The sequence below is a fragment of the Amblyomma americanum genome, chromosome 1 (genome assembly GCF_052857255.1).
Source record: "Amblyomma americanum isolate KBUSLIRL-KWMA chromosome 1, ASM5285725v1, whole genome shotgun sequence".
Classification (NCBI taxonomy): domain Eukaryota; kingdom Metazoa; phylum Arthropoda; class Arachnida; order Ixodida; family Ixodidae; genus Amblyomma; species Amblyomma americanum.
Genome location: NC_135497.1, coordinates 128,942,578 through 128,964,205, shown reverse-complemented (window position 1 = coordinate 128,964,205; position 21,628 = coordinate 128,942,578). Strand labels below are relative to the sequence as shown.

The 21,628-nt window shown below is 41.9% G+C and overlaps 1 protein-coding gene across 5 annotated transcripts in view; it reads left to right on the top strand.

Moving 5' to 3' along the window:
- Positions 1-214: 214 nt before the first annotated feature.
- The window catches only part of kappaB-Ras (NFKB inhibitor interacting Ras like 1), a 61,756-nt gene continuing 40,342 nt past the window's right edge, over positions 215-21,628 (top strand). The window contains exons 1-4 of one of the 5 annotated variants that reach the window (XM_077646879.1): positions 215-322; positions 1,570-1,689; positions 13,222-13,317; positions 16,758-16,805. In XM_077646879.1, the coding sequence (XP_077503005.1) occupies positions 1,570-1,689; positions 13,222-13,317; positions 16,758-16,805 (264 nt within the window). In that variant the 5' untranslated portion in view covers positions 215-322. Of the gene's footprint in view, positions 323-1,056; positions 1,301-1,563; positions 1,690-13,221; positions 13,318-16,757; positions 16,806-21,628 lie in introns of those variants that run through there. The other 4 variants (XM_077646880.1, XM_077646878.1, XM_077646877.1 and 1 more) reach the window with 4 other exon arrangements.

The following is a 21,628-nucleotide window of genomic DNA, read 5'->3' as shown; positions in this document are numbered from 1 at the left end:
TTAGGCCGGGGCCTTTATCCGCATAGAGTCAATGCAAACAATCTTAGTAATATTTAAGTCAAATTCAGAATATTTGTTTATTTATTCAGAGTTTTTAAATTAATGTTTTTGCACTCGCTTTCGTTGCCTAACTTGCAGAGTTGCAGCAAACGAAACAAGCGACAAATGCACGCAATGTATCGTTAGCAATAGCATTGTGCGGCAGCGAGAGGTAGTGTCGGTCTGAACTCTGAACTAACGTTTGAATCTCTAGGAGACCTAAGCGACCTAAGACGCTTGAACTCGAACTCTTGTCGAGCACAATTGTCTGACTTGAAGCAAAGTATGAAATTAAGGGCACAATTTTTCTTATATAATTAAACTTTAGGCAGGACTCTCCTGTAGATCTGAGCAGCCGTGTGCTACCTACTGAAGGTGCTCAAGGTTGTTGACACCTCCAAGTAGTTGACCTCGAAACGTGTTTTCATAGCTAACCCAAGGTCAATTTGCTTCGCTGCCACGCTGAATGCCCATTTCTCTTTATTGTGTCCAATGTGCTGCGAGCTGCCGAGTGCATGAGATAACATGTCACTCATAATCTCGACCAATTGAGAAACATGTGCTGAAGATAACATCATGTTATCTGCTTAGTAAAAATGCACAATGAGTGACGAATGTTGCCGCGTTAGCCGCTTCGCAAGATGAGAAAAAAAGCGGTACCGGGATGTCAGGGAAGTGTCGTCGGTGTCGTCTGCTAGCTTTATGAAACCGTGAAACACCTACGTCTCATGCTCAATGGCCCACCGTTGTACATCGAATATCAAAGCTAATGAATGCTATTTGATCGCAATTTGAAGACTGTGCTAGTAATGTTGAAAGTGACTGGAGCATAAATTGCTTGGGCTGGTTTCTGATACATGATGTTCGTTGCGCACGCTTTAGCGAACCTTTCTTGTAGCTTTATAGCTTTAGTTTATTTAAAATATTTTATATTGTTAAAATGTGGTCTTATAAAGGGGGATAATTTATTGCTTCGCGCCACTGATCAGTGTTTCATTGGTTTCATCGCCAATCTAATGAAGGAGGTCCATCGACATCAGTATCATTTCGTCTGGTTTCGTGGTTTCTGTCTGTTGTAGCTGAAATGTTAGTGAGAAAGTTAAGATTCTACAATATCAACGAAACAATAATCAGCCGATGAAGCATGGCTGGCAAAGAAGAAGCATCTCTATAAAGCCTCGCCCGAAAATTACCTTCTGAAAAGCTGAGCAGGAACAGATCTGTGCTGCAAAGGCAAGCGTCACCCGATGTGTATCCTAAGGTGCTTTCTGAACGCGTAATAATACTTTTCCAGTTTAGCACACGTAACATTCAGCAGTGTTTTTTTTTAAACTGTTTTTCATTAAATTCTAAATCGAAAACGCTCAAGTCGTTGTCTTTTGTTTGCGCTTGAAAGGGCGTTGTCCAAGTTGCAAATGTTAAAAGGCGCCGAGGGCACTGATGAAACAAGGAGTTGTATGCTTGCGTAGCGTCTTCTCAAACATGCATACTCTTTATATATTGTATTCTGTTTCAATTTTTGACATGCAGATGCTCAAGTCATCGGTGTCCTCGGGAAAAACGAGCAAGATAATGGTTTGCGGGCACAGAGGTTGTGGCAAGACATCAGTGCTGGAGCAGCTAATATACAACCACCATCCCCTAAAAGCTGTGAGTTCAGCTTTACTGTCCGTCTCTGCGACGTTTACTCTGAATATGCACGAATGTTATCATTCTCCGTGTTTGATTCATTGAACTTTAATTGGAGTGTGAGGAAGTTTGTGCAACTAGCTTTTATCTTTGCCATATTTCTATGCTATATGTGATAACGTGCGAGTGTACAATTGCCTCTCGAAAAAAAAAAAAAATTGTTCAGAATTTTTGGCAGTGTAAAGACATGTAGAACTTTATGGCAATACATGTACTGTCAGCAAGAAATGAAGCGCGAACAAGACAGCTCAGCCACGAACAGCAATATAACAAGTTCTTAGGCATGGGAAGCTTTGCAGTAGCAAAGGCTAATGTCACTTCGAAAGCGCGGAGACTGTTATACAGAAGTGTTAATCAACCTCGCTTCTATTTGCTCTCTACGAGCTAATATGTTAGTGTATTTTTGTTGCTACCTCAGTTTTCTTGTTCTCGTTTCATTCGTTGCTGATAGTACATGTAAAGCATGTTCCACTAGTTACAGGCAGAACAGGCTTTATTCCTTCTCATCCTGATGCGTTCCAGCACTGTGGAAGCAACAGACCTCCTCAACCAGTCAGAAAGGCAATCAAATCTTAAAGGTATTATTGGGCGCTTCGTTCTGATACAGATGGGAAAAGATGAACAGTGTTGTGTGGAATCGTGTGGAAACAGTCAGGCAGCATTAGCGCAACAGTGGATGTTTTTGATCCAGATCATCTACCAGCACAGTATAACTGTACTGCAGAAGTCAGCTGTCACAATAGCAGGAGTATAAGTCTGCATCGGCATGCAAGCAGGGATGTGATGTAGAATTCAGAACATTAAGGTCATGTTTGTCACTAAGCATCAGTATTGTGGCAGCAGAAAGAAGTGAAGTGGATCGCTGACATCTCGTGGCTTTTCTGCGAAGTAAGGTTAGTTTGGTTTGGTTTATGGGGGTTTAACGTCCCAAAGCGACTCAGGCTATGAGAGACGCCGTAGTGAAGGGCTCCGGGAATTTTGACCACCTCGGGTTCTTTAACGTGCACTGACATCACACAGTACGCGGGCCTCTAGAATTTCGCCTCCATAGAAATTCGACCACCGCGGCCGGGATTGAAGCGAGGATAGTGACTTTCAGCATGAAGGTAGTGCATTTGTATCACACAGACTCATTGGATGCCATTTTTACAAAAGCTGGCACACTGACCACTGAAAGTCCTCCAGTGTTTCAGTTATTTTTGTTTTAACTTTCTTTTTCAAGTCACACAATTTTATTTACAAATTAAGCAGCACACAAAAAAAAACATGGACCAACAGCCAAAACTAGTTAAGGTCCATAGTCAAATACATTTGGCTGCAGATTTTACACATTGAACATCATTACTCAAAAAGACTAATTATGCAAGCCATACAAAAGAGAAATTAAAGGAAAATGCACGCTGTTGCATGTTGGCAAGAAAAAATTGAGACATGCTTGCAACTTGGTTCTAATGAGGGTCATACACTGGGCTGAAATGTATATTGATGGAGTATAGACACCTAATTTTGGTGGCGTGCTTTCTTTACTGCAATGATGCGGAAGACACTACTATGCATGAATCACCACGTGGTATCTGCCTACGACCCCTAAATAATTTAGAATCGAGTTTTACTGTCATGCTGTTTCGGTTGTGGTTTCAACAGCCAAATGACGACTGTGATGTGAACGTGTGCTTTAAGATCACGTGAGGCACGAGAAAACTGCAATATAATCGCTGCTTCTACATTCGTTGTCATTCCGTCTTTTGAGGCAGGCTGGCTTTAGCATTGTAGTGATTTAAACAACGACAGTTTTTTCATGCCTCGTGTGATCTATAAACACATTGACGTCACAGTCATCGTTCAGCTTTCAAAACTGAAGCCGAAACGGCATGAGAAAGAAATTCGAATATAAATCATTTACTGGCGATAGGAGGATACCATGTGGTAATCCATGTATAATAATGCCTTACACATCATTACAAAGAAGAAAACATGCCCCTAAAAGTTAGGTGTCCATACTCCTTTAAATGATGTAGCTTTTATGATGTCATTTACTAAGATTCAGGAAAAGAAATAGGGAACTATTTTTTATGCTCTTGGAACGAAAAATGGCCTGAAATATTTTGGCCAAATTGCTTGAAACTTCATTTCCTTTGTGCAGGTATGTTTGCACATGTTCATTTTCTTTGGGTGTACAAATGCTACTATAAATGCTTATTGCGCATTTATTAATACTCTAATCAAGGAGAAGACTTTTAGACTGTGTACTATACTACTCGACAATGCAAGAATGTCGCCTCTTTATGCTCTAATCAAGGAGAAGACTTTTAGACTGGCACTATACTACCCCACAATGCAAGAATGTTACCTCTTTATGCTTCATGGCTTTGGCAACACTGCAAGGAATGACTGATACGGAATGCAGCAAACCGCTGGGGCGCTGTCCTAGGTTTCCCAGAGAACAGATGCACCCCCTGTTGAAGCACCTATGTTGTCTGCTTCGATCATCGCACCTCATGGCTAGATCAATATTACAAGTCGATGCACAAACATCGTCTCCTCTGAAGAGCCAGACCATTAATGGTCATGACACCATTTTTAAGACTCGAGCTATTTATTGCATATTGTTCGCTATGTGTCTTGGAACAACTGGGCAAAATATGAACTCATTTGATGCAGCGAGAAATTTGTAATTCAATTTTTAAAAGTTCTCCTAAACCGTGTGACAGTCAGGCAGCGATGGCGCGCTCCCAACCCATGACGACAAACTGACGGTCACGTGCTTGCTTGCGGCTGAATGACTGAGCTGCGCACTGCACATAGGGTGAGTGTAGGGGAATGGGTTATTCATTGCTTGGGCTAGGAGTGCAGAGGGGTGAAGGGGGGAAGTCATGGCAATGGGACAAAGGCCTGTGTCCTTCCCTTTTTTGTCTAGCTTCTGTCTGGCCTCAGCGGCTTCACCACAGTGTGTCACGGCTGGACTCGAGTAGCAGCGTGCTCTGCTCCTCACCAACCGTGCGCGCAGCAGTGATGCAGCAGACGATGGTGCTGTCAGCTCATGATGTCACTCAGGCTGCTTCAATATGGCCGCCCTACCAGAGGGAGGGCCTTCGAGCCGATAACTTCTAATTGCAATTTCTAGCTCAAATGTGAGCGTAGAGCCCTACTTCTTTTTGTAGTACGCATAACAACGTCGTGGCTAGTACCTGCAATGTAAACCACGATTGTTGGTTGACCATGTCATGATCCCTTGAATAATACTGATTAGGACTACTTACAAGAAAATCATCTACAGCATGTTTTTCAGCCAAGTGTGCACAGTTCCAGGTAATGGTCTGAATGTTGGGTTTAGTTTGGAGCAGACAAGTACTGCACCAATCAAGAGGTAAAGAGCAAGCATACTGAGAGACATGTTTGTGTGTTCACTGTACCTCATTTGTGTAAAAACATAATGAGCAACATTTTCGCCCACATAGCCTATCATTTGCAGTAGCCATAAGTTACTGTCTGCAATTATTGCAAAAGGCAATATGCAAGCAGCAACATGTAGTGTGTCCATTGTGGGAACAGCCCACAACTGCCTGTAGACCATTTACTAGACACCTCTGCTTATTCCAAGCAGTTGGCAGTCCTGTATTTACCATTGTAAAGCTTATAATTTTGCATACAAAGAAGTATGAGGGTTACTTTCTGGGCATACTGTTGAGTGCACTGAATGTTCACTGCATATGACATGTATAGTGGCCCGATACCTTACAACAAATTGTCTTATCTTGTGTTCGCCTACAGCTGTTGGTCATATGGTAAACAGGTGGAAATTGTATATGCAGTTGTACTACTGACTCGTAATGCTTTGTGAAATTTTTCTCACACCTTCATATTTTTTATTGCAACTTTAGGTGTTGGCCACCACGGTGGCTCGGTGATTATGGCACTCAGCTGCTGACCCGAAAGATGCAAGTTCGATCTTGGCCGCGGCAGTCGAATATCGATGGAGGCGAAATTCTAGTGGCCCATGTTGTGCGATATCAGTGCACATTAAAGAACCCCAGGTGGTCGAAATTTCCAGAGCCCTTCACTACGGCATCCCTCATAGCCTTAGTTGCTTTGGGACGTTAAACCCCCATAAACCATAAGCAGCTTTAGGTGTGTATCGTTTTTCCCCAGGCCCATTTCTGAATTATTGCTAGATAGTGAGGATGGCTTTAATATATGAGCTTTGTTGTGCAACACACCTAATGTTGCCTCTTTTATTTTGTCCAGTACAATGAACTTAATCACGACGTTGCCTGGGTAGCATCACAAAAAAATCCTTTATACTGTGATGCAAGGAACTCATAAACAAGGTACAGAAGGTACCGGCTTCAGTTCACTTTCATGGGATATCCTAAAGGCCTCCTGTACTGGAGTTGTAGTGGCACCATGTGGCACTTATGGTGTTGGCTGGGTAGTACAAAGGGCACATTGGCATGTGGTTATCAATATAGAGGCTTTACTAGATGCCAGATGTTCATTACAAAAGGGCTGCTGATTATTAGTAGGTAAAGTCAATTTGGGTCTAGTGGCACTTTTACTTATATGCAGCGAATTTTGATCCTGTTTTTTTTTCTCCTTTTTATTCCCAAACTGCCACAGTTATTCACAATGGCAAAGGTACAGTAATGTTGCAGGCTAACACAGCATCCAGATGGTAGAGAGAGACAATAATTGCCATCACAAAAATAGCATTTAAGACATACAATAAAAATCAGGACACAAAAAGAGCGAAACACACATCAGGGTAGAGGAGGTAGTTGTACAACACATCTAAATCGCACAATATGTATAATGAAATCTAGTTAATTTGGACTTCGAGAGATTGAAAAAGAATGTCCAAATTATTAGAAGGTTGAATTATCGAATGGCCCCAAAAGCTGCCAAAAATCATTCGTAAGAGAGTAAATTTATTCGGTGAAAAACTAAGATATCAGTTTCTACGACGATAACTAGCACGGCAATGACGATTTTTCGCAGTTCTGTCAAATACTTTAATGCGTGCACACTATCAGGTGTTTCGGAAGAAGAACTGCAATATAATGGTTAGGGGTGATGATGATGGTAAATTCTCATGGCGTAAGGGCAGTTTGGCCGAACAGTGCTATGGCACAGAGTATTTCACACTGCTCGAGGTGGGGTCAAAGATCCGCTTTTCAAGCATATCACCTCATAGAAGCCAAGCACCAGGCTGGGAAAAAGGGTCTCTGTGGTCTTTTTCATGGTGCAATGCGGTAGTGATGGAGCCTCTTCACAAGTGGCATTGCATGTGAGGAGGCTTCACCTTGCAAATGCCAAACAACGCGTGACGAGTGTGCAGTTTTGACAACATGAACCTTGGTTCCGGCGCTGTGTAGGAACAGGAGAACCACGCGGATAGAAGCAAGGGAAATGCGTATTGGCACAGGAGTGGAAGCCACTTTCAGGAAAAGACTAGCGATTAGTCAGTGAGCCATCCCAATGGCACACAGCTGTGCTTGGCTGGCTGGCTGGCTGATGCAATGGCGGTGAATCTCCGAAAAGGAAACTATGTGGTTGACTATTTTTCGTCTTAGTGACGATGCCCGCATGCCAGTTGTCATCATGCCTACCGTTTTGCACACGTCAGAGGTTCCCGGAGAACAGTGTACTATGCAGTTCAGTTGTGAAGATATTTGGATGATTGCTTGCTGAGCAGATCTACATCGACACGACAGCCCTTTGGTGGCACGTCCAATTTTAAAAGTGTCCAACACAATGTACTTGTATGGGAGTTGGGCAGGATGGGTATTGAATTAATGGGAAGGGTTTTCCTTTTTTCTTCTTTTTTGTGCACCTTTTGTATTTTGAATTCCAGTTTTTTTAATTTACACTGTCTCGTCTAATTTTGTGCTGTTTTGGTTTTGTTTGAATTTTGATCTTACTTGTGATATTAGTGTCTTTATATTTTGTTGTTTTTCTTTTTTTGTTACATTCTCACATATTGTTATGTCTATGTGTTTTCCCCTACGTATTACCCTCTTCCAGAGGGCCCTTAGAGGTATTTTAATAAATAAATATGTAGACATTTTTGATAAGAACTTCCTGGACATCTTCATATTGCTCACTAGACTGTTGTCACATAGGTTCCTATATTTTCTATACCTAATCATTGTGCTGATTTCAAAGGATGCTGACTATTGCACCTAGTTATAGCACCCTGTGTAAAGAGGCGCTTCCATCCTAGGCTACCCACTCCGCGTGTTGCGCTTGGTTCTGCTTGAAAATATTAGCTTTCCTTGGGTTTGTACCATTACCAGGTCTGGAATAATAGCTTATAACACCAGCATGAGGGAACACGTGAAGACAATAAAGGTAAATTCAGTGGAACTTATTTTGCCGCCAAGCAGTGTTGAAACACGTGTTAAAACACAACCGAAGTATCGAAACACAAGCGAAGGTGTTAAAAGACAGTGTTGAAACCCTATGCGTCCCCTTATGCAACCTATTTAACCACACGATAATTAGTTACAAATATCCAACAACTTTGAAGATAGCGAAAGTTGTGCCAGTCTACAAGACTGGTGATCCCAATGACCCCAATAGTTACAGACCCATATCGGTGCCTAGTGTAATAAATTCGTTTTTCAAAAAACTAATAGCGCTACAATTTAATAAGTTTCTGCTTGATAATAACATAATTTGTGCAGAGCAGCACGGCTTTGTTTCAGCTAAATCAACAACTACTGCCGTTGTAACACTTTCGCAGCAGATCAACACTGCTCTTCACAAAAACCAGCTGGCAATAGTAGTATTCCTCGACATAAAAAAGGCGTTTGAATGCGTCTGTCACTCCGAGTTGCTGACAAAACTGAAAGCATGTGTCTTTAATAACAATTCTCTCCAGTTCCTCGCTAGTTACCTCTCCGACAGAAAACAAAAAGTAGTTGTGAAGAACACACATTCCGCATTCCTACCCATCACTTTCGTGGTTTCACAAGGGTCTGTATTGGGCCCAGTTTTGTTTTCTATTTTCATGAATGACCTCCCGCAAGCCGTTCGATTTTCAAAAGTTCTTATGTACGCAGATGACACTGCTCTTTTGTTCTCAGCTGAATCGCTGTCTGCCCTACAAAGCAGGATAACATCTGAACTGTCTAATATTTCCTCATGGTTCTCTGCGGATAAATTAACAATAAATGTGGATAAGACTAAATATATAGTATTCCACTCTAGGAGAAGAAACATTGACAATGGTACGATTCACATATCATTAAACAACCGTAGAATTCAGCAGGTGTCTTCTTAAAAATACTTCGGCCTCATCTTTGACCAACACCTGCATTGGCAAGAACACATCAAAAAGGTGTGCAAAAAGATAGCTTTCAGCTGCTATGCACTTATTCAGGCAAAGCAGTATTTTCCGTACAATGTACTCCGTTCCTTGTACTTTTCTCTGTTTCACTGTCACATCAGCCAGTGCTACGAATCGTGGGGCCAAACATACAAAACCTATTTAGTTCCCATACAGAGACTACAGAAGAGAGCATTGCAGGTAATTGGCCATGCATCTTCGAACAATAGCTGCAGTTGTTTGTACAAGGAGTGTCGCATATTATCATTTGAATCCTTGCTTAATTACAAAATTATTTGTATTGGTAAATAATATTATTAATACTACTACTTCTCTACCACTAAGTTTTTTCTTATTATCGTACCGTAACACAGGACATGCCTTAAATGGAAATTTCAATTTGCCTGCCTGTTGCAATGTATACGGGAAACGCTTAGTTCAATTTGCCGGCGCAAAAGCCTGGAATACAGTGCCTATAAATGTGAAGCTTGCAAATAACTTTAAGGTGTGCTGCAAGTTTTTCTTTATTAACAACCAGGAAGGGCCCTGACCTCCACTTTTTTTTAATGGTTTGTTCACCTTTATGAACTTTTCTTTCCTGCTCCTTATTGCTCTGTGTGTTTTTTTTTAAATGTTACTTCAAGTGCGCATTTTGTTCCAAGCCATTTTTACTGTTTGTGTTTCTTTTAGTTATTTTTTAATGTTTGCTCATTACAGCTGTCTGATGTATTTATTTTATTTTTGTACTGGACCATTTCACTAGCTGCATGGCTATCAGTTCAAATATTTTTTATGTAATGCCTTGCACTTGCAACATAAATAATGTTTTGACTTTTGAAATAATGCAAGCTCTAGAACATATATGGCTGTGACCAATGGAGCACGCGTGAGAACCATGCAAAGTGAAGCCAAAGAACAATCCCTTGCCCAAAGTCACCATAGAGTGAAGAGACTTCTTTTAGCTTAAAAGTGAGTTGAGAGACAAGCCCAGATGGTTGACTTTGATTTGTTTTCCTTAGGATCTAAGGGGCATGTTTCAGCCAACAGTCCAGGGGGACTTGCTCACCGCGAGCACAACCTGTCACATAATTTGTGGAACCTGTCACATAATTCGTTGCCATTTAGGGGCTGCATGTGGATTGGTTCCGAAAAAAGAATGTGTATTAAGAAATTACAACCGTCCTTATGCAGCCACAAAATATGGAGATGTAATATATATGGCAACAGGGCTGGGCATGATACTTGAAAAAAGTATCTTTGAAACCAATACCCTCAAAAATTGTATTTCCCGTACTGATACAAGATACACAACCGAAATTGATTTCCGAAACAGATACTTGATGCTGTATCATCAATACTTCGATACCTCACTGAAATCACTCATATTAACAAAGCTGGTAATATGATTAGCTAAATAAAGAAATTTCTCCGTGCATTCTAGATTTTTTGGTGTATTTCTTAATGTACACTCTCTTTGAAAGGGTTTATATAAATCCAGCCGCATGGATTTCTTTAAGCTTCATTGTCGGCGCAGCTGGTTTCGCAAGAACTTCAGCATTGGACTGAAGCCATGGTGATGTTGAAATGATCACTTCGATAAGCAGGCTAGCAAAAGCTTCTTTTTTAAGCAAATGTTCTTCCTGTGAATCTATCTGTGAGCAGTTGACAACCTACAAATAAACTTGAAACTTTTTTTTATGCTTTTCATTTGTTGCTGCAGTATTTACCAACTGGCCTCTGCCTTTGCCCTGTGATAAAAGATGCAAGCTCTGTGCGCTTGGGAAAGCTGAGCATTTAGTTCCCCAGCACTGTGTCAACTGATGTTTCACATTGAACATTCTGGGTTAAAAGTTAGAAGGTAAAAAACAAAAATTGAAGTGCTGAAAGTTTTTATTAGGGAAAAATTATCTTGTTAATCACTCTTATAGAGGTGTTGCATTTACTTAACAGTATTAAGTAACAGCATTTGCTCAAACTGCCAGTTTGTAAATTCCCATGATGTGGCTGTGCTATGAGTGAACCATGTGAAAAAGCCTCTTTGCTGGAAAAGATGAGCATATTGCTGTGTTATAACATGAAGGTGCCTTTTTTCAATGGGTAAGAGTGAAGCATAGCTATGTCGACTTGAGGATCCTGGGAGCATAGTTAAGAAACTCAAGTTTCATTAGCGCCTCTTGAGAACTATGGCTTGTTGTAACGCTTGCTCACTCCAAACGAAAGGAATGCCTCAGCTGATGCAGTTGACGCTGATGGTGCTGATGACACCATTGACCCACGTGAGGTAGAGCATGTGACCTTTATCATGCTGACAAAGTGAACAACAAATTTTCTTAAAGCTCCTGAGCATGATGGTGAAAGTCTTCCATTTCTGTTGGTGACCACTGCAACTTTTAATAATTGTGAAGGGGTGTTGTTCCTGCCATTATGGTGAGCCTGTCTCTTCATCCCTTTGGTCACTGAGTGTACAGAAGTGCAACATATATGTCGTCTATCTGCCAAACAATGAAGTAGGAAGAAAGTAGACTGGGCCAATGGAATTGGTGCAATCTCTGCCTAATTCTACTCCGTTCCTTTTCTCAGTGTGCTACCGCCTGAGCGGGCGCTGCGGGCCCAAAGTCTGACTCACAGCAGCCTCAAAATTTCCGGCACATTTTTTTTTTAGTATCGAGTATTGTTAAAATGCATGATACCCTGAATATGTATTTTCGATACCGATACTCAGATGCTGTTGTCTTTGACACACGATTCCTAATACTGATACATAAAATGTATCGAAAGATAGTATGAAAGATACATGTATCTTTGATACTGCCCATCCCTGATGGCCAAGTATATTTGGTCTTAAATCACCTCGGGACAGAGGAAGACTTCTGCAACCATCTGGAGAGCTGCTGGTCGTCCTCTAGTGTCGGAAGAGGTTCACTGAAGTCATCTTAGCAAAGAAGGAGAACTCTGAAGCAACCTCTTAAGGAAGTGCTAGAGAACATCATCAAAGTCTTGCAACGCTTGATATATTTAACATGAAATAGCTTGCTCGAAGGTGTTCCAGCTGTGAACAATAAATGTCCTCTTTGACCTCTGCAGTGCCATGTCTGTCATAATTTCTGCATTTGAGTCATTATCAATAGCCTTTCGAAGCATCCTGAGGCCATTTTAGACCAAATTTACTTGGTCATTATTTTGCATGCGAATATGGCTGTAGGGGATGGTCAGAATTACCTGACTCGATTGCTTTACTGTTGGGACCAGTGAATGTTCAGCTCCTAATACAGCAACAAATTATGTGATGATTCACATTCACGTTGAGCTAGTCCCTAGTCTCTCTAGAACAGCTGGTGAACCACGTCCTCCTGACTCACTGGGAAACAAATCAAGATCACCCACCTGGGCTTGTTCCATGATTCCCTTTTGACATTCTGTACACTGTGCGTTAAGAAAAGCTGCCCTCGTGTTGCTTTGTTCCCTTGTAAGTGATTATGTTTTGGGTTCACAAACTTTGCATGGTTCTTCGCATCCGCGCTAGTAGGTTGCAGTCACATATGTTCTTGAGTTCTCGTCATTTTTCTGGTTTCTTGATACTGTATGCCAGAGCAATGCACTGACATAGACTTCCGCATTCACCACAGGTCTGTGCAAAGAGTTTTGAGTGTGAGCAAACAACCATGCATGCAGAGTCATGCGGCAAAAACAATTCTGTGTTGCGAGTGCCCCTTGTGGGTGAGGTGTAAGGAGGTCGGGAGAGAGTACTGAATGCCCATGCCGGAGCGCATGACTGGGCATAGAAACTAAAGGAGATTATGTGTGCACCTGGCACCATCACAGTGGAAGTAGCAGCAGAACCTTTTTGCAACAGTCCACATAGGAAGCGTTTCGACATCTCTCTCACCCGATGGATGGGAAAGTCTGTAAATGCTAATCACATGAATTTAGGAATGTTTCACCGCATGTTTCCTTTTATGAAAGTGTGTCCGTATATCTGCAGTTTGTGTGTCTTAACTTGCCTCTGCACTGCTGCTTTTCTGCTGCCAGTTTTGTTAAAAAACGAGCTTCTATTTTACTACTTTAGGGACTCTTACACAAATAGTCAAGGTCATGAGTGCTTTTACGTATGTTGTCATCCCCTTCAATCTTGTAGTGAAGGCATTTACTTTCACATTTTTTCCTAGGATATTCAGCCGACAATTGAAGACATCTACTGTGCTTTGATTGATAATGACCGGGGAGGGAAGGAGAAAGTGCTTTTTTATGATTCTCGTGGTGTGGTAAGTAACTATCTTGCAGTGTGATTTGCGTAGTTTGCTTTTCTTGCAATGAGGTGGTGAGACGTCAGCAGCAGTTCTTGAGTAGCTAGAACTGCGGTTTGTCCAGTATATTAATTGCTGTTTTATACAGCGCTCGTAAGGTCAAACATGTTGCACTCAGAATGAGTTTACTTAGAGATGTGGCGAAACACAATAAGTTTTGACTTCTTTTTAGAAAATGTAGACTTCACACCTTTTGTTGAATGCTGTGTCTGCTATGTCGTTCTTATTTTGTTCTTTCTAAACTTGGCGTTGTAAGCTCTGCTTAGGGCAGCAAGCAGAGGAAAGAGGTCTGTTCTGTTTAAGAAAGTCTTCTTCTAAAAAAGGCTTAAGGAATTGTATAATAGTTAATGTATTTGCAAGCCAGGTCTACAGCGCAGACTTTGAAACGCCATATGTAGTGGGGGACTCCAGATAGCTCCAGATAATGACTCCCCCCTGCAGGTCAAAAAATATATTCCATGGGTACTGAAATTACAGCAGATCGGTGTTATTATATCTTCCTCTCATTTTTAAAATATGGCTTTAAAAGAATTTAAGTGCTGTTGACAATGATTAGGTGAAGAAAGGGGAGCCAGTGGCTTTCCTTCTGCATTCAACTTCTTTTGCAGTGCTCAAGACAGCTATATATGAGTGAAGGCTGGTGAAGGGTTTTCGAAAATTGAAACAGCTGCCACTTATGGAGCTGTATTCAGCTTTTCTGTGTCATGACCTCTTTGAGTCATTCTTGCTGAGATAAGTTTTCCCGTAGGAAAATTTTTACTCCAGTTATGGTTCTTGTGCAGTGACACTGTTTTGCATTAACATCCGTAATGTTGCAAACCTGCCAAGTTTTATGCATCCTGTAACTTGTTTTTGCCTTTCAGTATCATGGATAGCACTGGCTTCAGGTCACATAATTTTTTTGCAGCCTCTGTTTTAGCCATTCACAGTGATAATTTAGTTGCATGATTTTGATTTCCAAGAAACGTGAAATCACTTGAAATAGTTTCTCTCTTGGTTCCACGTTGTCGCCAAACTAAAGTTGACCTATGTTGCTTATTACTGATAATGCAAAGGCACCAGTTGCTTCCATGCTAAGTTTAATGAATAATAACTGGCTTACCAAGCACATTGAAAACTGTAAGATACGAGGAGCAGCAGTTGCATCCGACTCGCTTTGCAGAAGCCTGACACACTTCTCTCCGCTCTCATGACTGCTCTTTCCTTTTATGTTCATTTGTGCATTTGTTGATAGCTGGCGCTAGTTGCCTGCCAATAGGCTAATAGCTAACATGATAGTGGCATTTGAAGGTGGCAGTATTGCTAATCAAAATGTGACATCACTGGTGGAATTTTTTAAGGTGATAGTAATGTATTATTGTTGCATTATTACAAAGTGTTCATGTAAAAAATTCATGACTGCTGTACCCAAAACTATACTATTGAAAAAACCTTTCCTGAATGCAGGCCGTTTTCTCTAGTATGATGGTTCGTTCAACTTGGAAGACCACACAGCACTTATTGTTACAAACTGCCAGTGGGAATTTGCTAGCAGTTTGTAACACTAGATGTATGAGATGTGAGGGACTAGTGCTGCCTTTTGAACAGCAGTTGTGGTAGCTCCATGTGATTGTGGATGGCAGCACCAGCTTAACATATTAATTCAGCTACGAAAATTCCACACTGCTTGACAGCATGCTCTGTTGACATGTCCTTTAATGCCATACTGTGTATTTGATGCTGAGCAATTTTTGACACTGTCCTAATTGTGAAACAGAGAGAGGGCATCAAATTTTGTGCAAAGCTCAGCCATACCTGTACAGAGACCCTAGAAATGATCTAGGCTCTCTGATGAAGAAAGCTTAGGCAGTATGCAGTTTTTCAAATGGATCTCTGAGCTCAGTGCTCAATGCTATTTGGGTTTGCGTTCAGGATGACAGGCTCACAGGAAGGCCTCCAGCCACATGGCATTTGAGACAGTTCAGTAGCCATTTCATAAGGATTGACGTTTAACTATTTTAGGCATTGCTGCTGAGGTGGGAGGTGGCCACGTGATGGGCTAATGTCCCAGAGAATTTGTCCCAGAAACTTTGCGGTTGATCGGAAATGGGGACTTGTTGACAGCTGCATAAAACTTGGTTGGATCATCTTGGAATGTGCAACTTTCTTGCCCAGTTCTCATTGGCAGTAAAAGCAGGGGTTATGACTATGACCTTGCCTTTCCCACTAGAAAACTGTAGCCTCACTGACATCAAGAGCACTTGACAGAAGTGCATGCCTATGAATTTGCAGGATTGCAGGAGGGAATTAGTCTCAGTAGGGCAAGTGTCAACTCCAGATACTGTTGTGATATTTTGTGGCAGCTGGGGGGCTGTGCAAAGATGGCACCCAAAATTTTGGTGACTAAAGAACTGGCTGCTGCACCATTGCAACACAGTATCTGTCCTGTCACTCACTGAGACTGGGGAGCGCTACAATCAAGACAAGAAAACACCACCACATAAGAACACCACGAGACACGAGCGCAAATTGCGCTCGTGTTTCGTGGTGTTCTTATGTGGTGTTGTCCCCTTGTCTTGATTGTAGCGCTCCCCAGTCTCAGTATGTACAACCAACTAGCCCCCTACAAAGCTTTACTGTCACTTACACAGGCAGTTTTTGACCAAAAACAATATGAATGTTTTTCTATACCCATCTTGCTAACCTAACCTTATTCTCGTGAGCCAAGCCAGATGTTTATTTCCTTGACTAACTGAATTTTAAGATGAAAGGCCACGATCTCAACACCTACAGGGCAATTCAAGCAGAACCCCAAGAAGCGCCTGACACTCTCACGTAATGTAGCTTTTAGGAGATGTCCCAAGAATGGCAGACATGCAGACACCCCTGCATATGTGCATGTGGTGACTTCTTCGAAGTCTATGGCTACCAATGCAGAGGTGCTAGAAATTTTCCGCCATGACAGAACATGCCCCAAAAAATTTTGAATCAATCTTTGTTTTTCTCTTAGAGCTCATAGAGGTAATGATAGGAAAGAAGGAGTTTTTATTGCTTTTGCAAGTGATTTCTACAGCCAGTTTCTCTTTTGTGTCATTTACAGAGTCACTGTGGCATGTAGTCAAAAGCTACATCCCTACGTAGGTTGTTTGATGATAACATGGGCAGACCTGGTTATGTCGTTTAGTGTCAGAGTAGAGATGAATGTGCACCGCAGGTGTGGGCAAGGCTGCATTGGCAGCGCTGTAAAATAACATGGGCTTCAATGCTTGTTGGTGCTGCCTGCCATGGCAGTGCTTGAACGAACATTAATAGCGTTTCAAATTGGGCTGGTTGGTTTTTCTTGTAGTCCAGCATTGTTCATTTGTGCATTTGCATGCAGAAACAATATACCATAGAGAATTATGACTACCTTTTTCCAGGAAAGTTCCCGTGCGGAGGTTTCAAAGTCCCATCTATCACATGCAGATGTAAGTACTCAAGCCATATTCCTTAGTTTCATGTTAAAAACTTGCTCTTACTGAAGAATTTTTTGTTTACTGCTGTTACCATATTTCCTAGCATAACGTAAGTATTCTTTTTTCAGAACAAAAATATTGTGGAATTTCGGCTATGGAAATTTCGCTAGGTAACATATTAGCAGAAATTTGTTTTAATTGACTACTAAAGTAGTGAATCTATTCACTATAAAGATGTTTTTGTTACAAAGGTAAACATCATAATTTTTCATATGCTTAAAACTCATAAAAGTTCAATCCATTAAGTTACCTGTATCAAATACCTCAAGAAAGTCGCGAAGGTACTGCGCATTTCTTACTTTGAACTCAGCATGGGATATGTTGAACTCAGTAATGCCAACTTCAAAACAAGACCTCTGTCAATTGTCCTTGCGTACTATTTATACTGGGTGACAAGAATCAGGGCTGACAGCATCTGCGACTGCTTAAGCCAGAAAAAAATGCTCTCCATCAACCATATGGAATTCATTAATGCCATGTCCAGCATTGTCTTCTTTTCATGTGCAAAAAACAAGATTATGTGCATGCCTAGTAATCTTGCAAATTGGTAAGACTGAAATATATTAAATAGTTAAAAGTTGTCCACAGTGTAAAGTGTAGATCACAAAATTTGTTTTAGAGAATGCTTTACTACTAGTAATAAATGCATACTGGTGACATTTGGGGGGGGAGGTTGGAGGCTGTTCTCTCATTCCTTGAAAATGTTATACATAGCAAACTATTGACAAATTCTTTATATGCAGGTTGCACTGCTTTGGATTCGTCAAACAAAACTTGACATGTCCTGCACTTTGTCATAAGTTGGTTTCACTGTATGTTCTTCATTGTCATTACTGCTATTTAATTTACTGTATTTATGCTTAAATTAGACGTAGCTATTGCAAAAAAAAAAAAAATTCTGCAAAGCAGATTTGGTCATTTAAAAGCAACAGCATGGTATATCAAGATACAAAACTGCTTAGGTCAATATCTTATGTCAGTTTTTTTGGATTAGGCTTCTTCAACATTTAATTGTGCATGTATCATCTCTTTGGTCTCAATCCCAGCTCATCATGGTGGCACAATTTTTGCACACATTAAAATGTTACCACTTGTTGCTACTATAGCCCTGAATTTTATGTTGCAAAGATTTCATTGTGCAGATGCCTGGTTTTTCACTCTTTTGCTTCACTCTTTCACTTGCTGTAACCTAGTATTCAATTGCTTGGAAAGCTTTGTTTAAAGGAATAGACAACCTAATATTTTCACCAACTTGAGCTTTTGTGTGAACTTTTCGTGCTTATAAGGATAGCTCTGACCAGGTGTTACTGGTAAGAAATTGCCAGAATATATTTTATATTTTTGTTTTGTAATCAGCAAAACCAGCTTGGTTGGGATAACGTGACCTCTCAATATCACTACTGTTGCAGTGTTATCATTTCGAAAAAATTTTTATGATGTACAGTGCATATATGCACCACATACGAGGTTATACAAACAACAAAGTTGCCTGCTATTACCAAAACTTGACTAGTCATGGAGCTGCTGCTGCGCATTACACACCTTTGAATTACTTTAGTCATAGATTCTTGTGCTAATGAACCAGAACTGAGACTCCACTGCAGAAATTTTGCCATGTTTATTTGATGTGAACACAGTTATGTAGTGAAAAGTGTATGGTGGCTGCTAAGTATACTACTCTAGCTATATTGTTGCAAAACCCAGCACTTCATTTTTAAAGCAGCTTTTAAGTTACAGGTGGAGCCCTGTTCACATATATGCAGACACTGCAGGCTTACAGCTTATGCAACCTTATTATGAAGGTGGAACACCACTTAATATGTATAATGCACTTTTAATACAACAGCGTTAAATTGCACGTTTGGCAGCAACCCCAGGGGTGTGAGAATGAAATTCCATTCTGCAGCAGCCCCTGTGGTGTGAAAAAAATTCCCATTGGTCAATGATGATGTGGCGTCGCACCACATGACCTAGTGTGGGTAATTCAGACACGCCACAACAGTCACAAAGTACAATGGTGATGATGTCACTGCACAATTCCTCGTTTGTCTACAGCGTTGTGACGTTATTCTACCACCATTATGTAGTGCCTCTGAAGAAAGAAAAACAATTGCGCTGAAAAGAAAAATAGAGCCAGGACTTGAGCCACTTGGGTTGAGAGCCGAACGAACTACCCTCGACCATGGAGAAGGTTGTGTTGAGGGCAATAAAAGGAGGCCTTGTGTCAGCGCTTCGCACTGCAGAATATGCTACTGAGCGGTCTACAACTAATTAATACCAAAGCGATGGCCTTTTGGTAGAGCATCCGCCTCGCATTCGGGAAGTGCTGGGTTCGATCCCCAGTGCTGCTGATTGCCCACCAGTTTTCTAATGGGTACAAGATTTCCCCCGGCCCGGTGCTTGGCTTTTCTGTGCTGAAATGCTTGAGAGAAAGGGTCTTCTACCAAACCATTGCATTGACGGGCCAGTGATTCATTCCGCCATCAAGCAACCCTAAATCTGTTTCATGCGGTAAAAGCCCTCTTGTGGCCCTTTTCGCTACAGAGCGCTTTTCACTACGCTACAGAGCGGGCTACAACATCTAGTTAGTTAAGATGACCAATTCGCATCACAAATGCTTACGCATATGAGCAAACAAAATCCGCTTGGATGTGTTGTAGTGGCACTGGCATCCGCTGCTAGCTGCAAGAGATGGCATAGCGCACAAGATCCTCACTCATCAAACTGACTAGGATGCGTACGTCATGTCCGCCCGATACAAAGGAAACAGCAACAACCCGCCGACATCGTCATCATCAGCAGCAGCAGCTAGAGTGATTACCCGTACGCTATCGCCTTTAGTTCACATTGGGGTTACCAGTATGTTCTCAAAATTTTTGCATCATGGATTCATGGTTACATTTAACTCTAACACAAATCGAACTGGTTGATTATAATGCATTGAACTCTATGGCTTTCTATTAGTGTGCAGACGGTCTATTTTATCCTTCAGAGGCTGTTGCATGTGCATGAGCAAGTTGGTCCAAGGGGGTAGGAAAAGGTCTGCATCACGGTGTAAGAATGTATTTAAGTGTTGACACTGACCGCCCACCATGACAAAGAGCGCGCACAGATAATGTTCGTGCTCTAGTACATTTGGTCATCGCAGCGGAGTGGGGGTGGGGCTTTCAATGGCGCTTCAAGCTGTGTTTGTCTGTATTCTGCTGCCAGAGTGCATCTCAAAGTGTGAACTTTAGGTTCTCTGCTTCTAAGTAGTGTGTGCACTGTGCACAAAAAGGGCTTCCAAAACTAGCCTTTTGAGTTGCGTTTCGATACTACCCCCGGTGATTGCAGCGCAAGCTCACATGGTCGTGTGAGCCAACCCCGTGAGCAGTCGTTGCGGCCTATGTGTCTGGTGCTATTGTGTGTTGGTTGTTGCTGTGGCACACCCCGGAGTCCAGCCAGGTCCAGAAGCCGACTCGACGTGGTTATAGCAAGAAGGGATTTGTACTCAACTCTGCAGATTGGGCTTGTTAAAGCTCCGTCGGAGCGTGCTCGCCTGGAACTTCGGTGCCGGGCAATCCCCAGAGCGGATACAATATTGCAACTGAGCGGCAGTGTCTGTGCGAAGCACGTTGTCGAGCATATGATATCCAAATCATGCTATGCCGAGTTTAGTGGCAAGGTCCTTTTGAATGCACCCAAGAAACCGGTACTGTTAATGAACGCTGTGCCCAGCATTTTCTCCGAGTGTCCGAAATATCTGACAAAGCAAACAAGTTCAAGGAAGCCTCCTAGAAAATGGCAATCAGCAGCCATGTGTGCCAAGCGGCCAAGCAAGCAGTGTACACCCGCCGCTGTCGCACTGCCCTTGGGGACAGCCTGTGAAAAACAAAAGGTGCCAATCCACCATCTAGCCCTCACAAGAAACTGCGCACAGGTGGCTGCAGTACATCATGAGTGGCAGCTGATCAGGGAGCATGCCCTTCTCCCCCCCGTGAAGCTTGGAGGCACCTTCTCAAGTGCCAGTTCCGTTTTCCTTGGTTTGTCCTGTACACAAATTCCTGTTAACCATCATTCAGGCATGCTATAGATACCTAGGTTTCCCTGGACAATAATGAACTGCAGTTGCTTGCAATATACAGGTTTTTTAAAGTAAATGCCCTGTCAACCACTCAGCATCGTCACTGTCAGCGTAAAGATGAGCTTGGTGGGAGGAACATCAGGGGTAACATAACAAATCATTTTCGCATCACATCGCTAAAAGTGCACTGCACTAGCCACTAAAACGTCACAGCTGCACTCTCGTTTTCCTTTCAATCCTGCGTGCAGCAGCGAGACATTCTGCTACCAAGCATGAGAGCACAGGTCTGGTTCTAAGCTTCGGAGGCAGTATTTGTGATGCAGGAAAAATGCAGAAATGCTCCTAACCTGTCTGTTCACATCAAAGAACCCAGTTTGCTGAAATTAACCATGTTCTCTGCACGGTTGGCCTCATCTTGTCAAGCATCGGCTCATTATGCTACTCAAGCAATGTTTGAACGTATGCATAGGCTCTCTGGCCCAAATATGGGAGCGTGTGCTTTGAGGCCGACCGTTTATCTTCAAGAGGCGGTATAGTTAACCATGCTCTCAGCAGTCATGCGGATGAACAAAAAAACCTTGCAATGAATGTATTTTGATAACCAGCTCCGAAGGACCACAGGGCCACATCGTTGCCACTGTTCTGCCCATTCATGCAGTCCCAGCAAGTAGAACACGAAGTAGCATAAAATGATGTTGACAGCAGTTTTGAT